The sequence below is a fragment of the Hibiscus syriacus genome, unplaced genomic scaffold (assembly GCF_006381635.1).
Source record: "Hibiscus syriacus cultivar Baekdansim isolate YM2019G1 unplaced genomic scaffold, ASM638163v2 tig00110940_pilon, whole genome shotgun sequence".
In the NCBI taxonomy this organism is placed as follows: Eukaryota; Viridiplantae; Streptophyta; class Magnoliopsida; order Malvales; family Malvaceae; genus Hibiscus; species Hibiscus syriacus.
The window spans coordinates 1,660,811-1,666,622 of NW_024062923.1; the positions used below are offsets into that span (position 1 = coordinate 1,660,811).

Genomic DNA, 5,812 nt, shown 5'->3' on the forward strand with positions numbered 1-5,812 from the left:
ACATAATCGGACTAAAGGGTAATACCCTTTTAATTTAAAATTGTCCTAAGTGGCCTGTCTTAACTGATTAGAGGGTCGTTTTGACGATTTTAAATTAAAAGTGTAAACCGAAAGTGAAACCAAAAAATTGATTCGTCACCTAAAATTTGGGAGCGAGAGAAAAGAAAATGTTCGTTTATTTAAATTTATCGAGAAAAGGTTGTTATATCTTTAAGATCTGGTCTCGATATTTATAAATAATCGAACATTCTTTATCTTTCTAAAACGACTTGGTAATTTTAATTTAATTTATTTGAGTGCTTTTGAATATTATTAAATTCACATCTTTGTTTTATGAGATCAAAAGTTAAATTAAGTTCGAATTTGTAAAGTTCATTGCAAAGACGTTAATTAATCGACTAGGTACCGTTTTAGGGCGTTGTGGGGGTGCTAATCCTTCTCTGCATGTAACCGACTTCCGAACTCAGATTTTGGTAACGCATACCTTAATTTGTTGTTTTAATTAAAATCAATTTTTTTAAAAAAATAACAAATATTTTTTGGGTGCCCAATCACACCCTAATCAAATATTGGTGGCGACTCTTTGAACCGTATTTTTTCGATCGTAAAGGAAATCCAAAATTTTTCGAAACGAGAGGTTTTTAAATTGCATTTGTTTTTAAATTAAAGAGATAATTCAAAAGTTTTCAAATCTCGCTTTTTCATCACTTTTGTCGTTTAGTTAAATGTAAATAATGGTTTTTGGTTTTAGTTAATTAAAAATGGAGTTAATTGCATCCTATATCTCCAAACTATGGTCATTATTTTAAAATGATCTTTAAACTTTTGAGTATTCTAAATTTATCCTCAACCATGACTTTCATTCTAAATTAGTCCTTAAACCTTTGAATATTGCAATTTTATCATTGGACTATGACACTCATTCTAAATTGTTCCTCAACTTTTGAATCTTTTAGTTTCATCCCCAAAGTCATCCAAATATTTAACTAGTTTAAAGCATAGTTTAACCTAAATTTTCTTTTTTTCAAATATATAATAATATAACTTGGTCTAACTATTATATTAACAAAGGATGTGATTAGTATATACTTATAGTTTGGGATGAAATTGAAATTTTCAAGAAGTTTGGGTGCTGATTTAGAATGAAGTTCATAATTTGAGGATGGAAATTAAACGTTCAAAAGCTTGAGGATTAATTTTGAACGATGGTCAAGTTTAGGGATAAAATTAAAATATTTAAAAATTTAAAGATTAATTTAAAATAAGAGTCGTATAATTTGAGGATGTGTGATGCAATTAACTCTTAAAAATATTATATGAATTGATTCGTATTTATGACAATTATTAAGCTTTGAATTTCCTTTATAAAAAAGTAATAAAAAGTAGGGGAAACTTAAAATATATACAATCCCTTTCAAAATTAAATATGATATCTTCAAATTGAAACGTGTCTTTTGGGAATGAATGGTTTATATATTTCATAATTGTTGCACATATTTTATGTAGTGCATTATTACGTATAGTAGAACATTCCTCGTGGAAAATTATATTAATTTTTTTTTTAAAAATCGAACTAATTTAAAAGTAAAATATAATAAAATATAAGATTAATTGAAATACACTATAAATGTAAAAAATTAATTAAAATATGGTTGACATGAAAAATATAATAGAAATATACAATGTTTTAAATATATATATATATATTATCAATTAAAATATCATCCATGTTCATTTTACGATAATGGCCTTATCTTAAATATAATAGAAAAAGATAATATAATTTAAGGTTAAAATATGCATTAAATGGAAATAATTTAAATATTGTATATTAAAAATAGGTAATGGCCTTGTTTTTATATGCGAGAAGGCAAAAAGCCAATTAATATACAAAGATAAGTGAAAAACGAAGAAGAAGAAAAATATATGATTCATCATTTCGATTACATATTTGTCAAGGTGCATTAATATTATGAAATAAAAAGTCTATTTCGGTAGTCTTATTGTTAGCCCTAAGAACTCGTCAAAATTTAAAAAATAAAAAGCAACAAAAATTAAAAAAAAAAAGTTTGCTGTTTATTATTGCATGGCAACACGTTTAGGGACAGCTGGGTTGGTAGGGCAAACAATCTGTGAACCAAGAAAATATTTGTACTTTAAAAATATAAAAAGTTTAGTTTTTAGTGTGTGATTTGTATCAAATCAAAATTTAATAACTATTTTTAAGTTAAATCAAGTATATAAAATGTTTGTGTTTTAATTACAAAATGTATAAAATATTAAATTTTCATAATAAATTTTATCCAAATCCATAAATTAACTAAGCCTAAAAAATATTGTATAATATTCAATCCTTTACTGTCCATTATGGTTGATCACAATCTAAAGAGTTGCATGTGCACATTGTCCAGTTGCATGTGTTCCTAGTAAATGTGGCTACCCTACCATAGTTGGGCTTACTATTGAAACCGTCGACTCTTCTTTTCAATTTCCTCAAATGAATGAATGAGTCCATTAATTATATCAATAAGGTGTTTTAAGCCTCTTCTGATGTATGTCCTTAACATTCACCTAATATAATTTCTTTTAGTTTTACATAGTTTTAATACTGTTGGATGAATAACCATGCATGCGTAGTGTCGTTAATGATTTCAATCCATTTCAACTAATCTAATTACGTAGCTTCGACACCATCTGTTAGGCATTGTTTAAGCTGTCTCTTTCCATGTACTCATGTTTCCAAAAAACATGCTCCGTTGATCTGCACGGCAACCATGTAGCTTCATGATATTTTCGTAACGAATCTCCAACAACAACAAAATTATATTTCATTCATGAAACTCGAGTCAAAATTGGGATCCTCGGCTTCTAGATTATGAAGCTTCTTCAAAGGCAATTGCTTTATAAACAGTTGGGTACGTGAAAATTCTCGGTTTCTTTGATAGTCTTCATATAAGATCCTTCAATGATAGTTGAAAACACCATTGTTGCTGTTCTTCTTCTCCTTCCTAGATCGAGAAAAATAAATATACCCCAAAATGGCGAAACAAGGGAGTGTGGAAAGTAGAAGAAATATTCTAAGAGATGAAGGATGCTACTGTTAGCTGAACATGTAAAGGGTGAAAATCCTTGTTACCAACAAATGCCATGGAAGAAACTTTATAACAGCTGTGACCGAAATAATTCTTGAGACTTCTGGGAAAGTAACGAAAAATGGGGTGATGTCGGTGAGTTGATTGTAGCTAAGATCCCAATGAACCGAATGAGATAAACTCGCTAAAACGGAAGGTATCCCTCCGTTAATAAGGTTATGATTAAGATAAAAGAGACTAGACTTACAAGGTGGCCAATTTTGTAAGGAATATGCCCTTCTAGATTATTGCTACCAAGTGACAACTTATGTAAGCCTCTAGATTATGCCTCCGTGTATGACCAAGTTTCCTCTCAGTGGATACCCGACCATTAGTCCCTCCTTTTTCATCATTGGCATTTTCCGTCTGAATTTTTCTTTCAGCATATAGCTTCATTTGAGGAAGGCAAAAGTCCGACTTTAAGACTTGCATAAATTTTGGGTGTGCAACTGGCAATTTATTCTTCAGAATTGAATTCCCTTGCAGGCCACTTTTAGAGTGATCAATCTGGCTGCTGCTGAGGCTAACATCTTCACAAGAATTCGAGAAAAGATCCTGAAGATAATTGGGTTTCTTAGAATCAATATCGGTATTTTCTTGTGGTGCTGCGGCACAAGATGGTGAGCAGCAGCGCATGGTGAGAGACTGAAGCGATTTGCAATCAGACCTAGATGAGGAGGGAATAAGCACCATGTGATTGGGAGATTCACCTCCTCCAACTGGCTTGACCTTCATGCAACAAAGATCGGGAAAAGATCTCATAAAATCACTAAGCTTAGTGTAGCCAAGAGAAACATGGTCTAGTTCCAAGCCGAATGCAGCCCTGAAATCTGCCTTCAACGATGACAAAGGGTATTCATCTTCCTTTGGTTTTTTTGATACCTCTTGTAAGAAACTGGGAAGCCATTTCTTGAACATTCTCAACCACGCTGGAATCTTTTGGTTTGAAGCAATTGGGCTAGCGAGTACTTCAGATTTAGAACACGTCTTGGGTTGGCCATGGAGTAATTTATTCACCCATGAGATTTGATCAGCTTTAGTCTCTTACAAGGCCTTCCTTCTCGGCATCTCTTCCGTAGTCTTTCCAGTGGAAGACTCCAATGGTGGTTGATATTGGTCATTTGGATCCTTCTGATGTTGCTGAAGTGACAACTTCAAGGACTCGTCCCATCTCCCAACCGCACTTTTAATTTCAACTTGCTTGTCCATAATAGTTACATAGTGCTCTTGAACAGCCTTCAAGACAGAATTCTCATGCTTAAAAATGACAAAGCCGAAGCCCCGTGACAGTAATTCATCACCTGTTTTAATGCTAACAACATGTGCATCTTCCACAGGCCCAAATTCATCTTGAAAAATTTTGCTCAATGAGTCTGCTCAAGAAAAAAAAGAGTCATAACTTATCTTGGCTGATCTAGTACTACATTTGCAATGCGTGCATATAAAACTAAATGACTCTAAACGATTTTAATAAAACTCTAACCTGAATCCAGAAGAGGATGGAGGCCACCCACAAAAAATTTTCTTTTCATTTTTTCCGCAGCATGAGAATGAACAAGATGCATTCCTTGTTTCGCCTGTAGAAGCTCCTATTTACCATGAGCATAAAAACACTTGGATCCTCTGACACATCCTCCAGATTCAAAGTACTTACAGATCTCTGTTTTTAAATTTATGTTGGTTCTGCAAAACACAGGCAGTAGAACATTCAGAAATAAAAACAAAACCCAACACACTCAAATAACACATATGAAGAGAATAGGACAGTGTGCTGGATGCTAGGGCTGAAAATTTTCCATGGTATAAAGTTTTTTAGAAGCTTCACCTTTCAGTATAGTTGCCTTCATCTTCCATGGTAAGAAGAGTTTCACATGTATAAAAAAAAACTCCATCACCTTGGAAACAAGTATATTTCTGTTGAATTGGGGAATTCCGATGCTCTGCACGTTAGAATATCATGAGATTGGATAAAACAAAGTAGGGATCATTAAGATTTATGACTTTACTTGTTATTACTATAAATATAACTTACTGAGAGTAATGTAAGTTTTGTTTAGAATGAACCGCATGTCCTGTGACTTCGCCAGGTCTATTGGCCTTTCTCTACTGTGGAACACGAAGACAACTGATGTTAGCTTTTGAAGTAAAATTTCAGTGGCAACTGAACTATTGCAACAATAAAGATGTAAACGTTAAAAGTATGGTTTTCAACCGTAAGTTGAGGACTTCGCTATTTGCTCCCCAGCGCTGCAGAAGATCAGCACATTCAATATGATCATTCTTCACAGCAAAAAACAATGGGGTCTCTTTCATTATAGTTTTGTAGTTGATTCCATCTGGATCTTCTAGTAGAAGTACCTATAAGAACAATAGAAAGGAAGATGCCAAAGGTAATTAACATCTTAAAGCTTGCAATCAGCGTAAGTTGATGAAACTATACTTGGAGTGCCTGTGCATTCCCATTGGCAGCAGCAATGTGGAAAGAAGTTGATTCTAATTTGTCCTTTTGGTTTACTCGGGTACCTAACTTCAGAAGGAGCCATATGATTCTGGCAACAAGAAATCAAGAAGGAATCGATCATGAGAAAAGGGAAAAAAATTCATGTATGCAGAGGGAGAAAGAGAAAGAGAGAGAGACCTAAGCTGCTGTGAAGATGAACCCCAGGATATTCTAAGGGACC

The 5,812-nt window shown here is 33.0% G+C and overlaps 1 protein-coding gene across 1 annotated transcript; it reads right to left on the reverse strand.

The window, feature by feature from the left end:
- Positions 1–3,851: 3,851 nt before the first annotated feature.
- On the reverse strand, positions 3,852–5,070 carry LOC120147685 (heterogeneous nuclear ribonucleoprotein 1-like). Its single transcript, XM_039160994.1, has 3 exons — positions 4,957–5,070; positions 4,615–4,814; positions 3,852–4,504 (listed from the first exon to the last, which is right to left on the reverse strand). Exons 2-3 carry the CDS (start codon positions 4,694–4,696, stop codon positions 4,176–4,178), a joined length of 411 nt encoding a protein of 136 aa, XP_039016925.1. The 5' UTR covers positions 4,697–4,814; positions 4,957–5,070; the 3' UTR covers positions 3,852–4,175.
- Between the last annotated feature and the right edge of the window lie 742 nt (positions 5,071–5,812).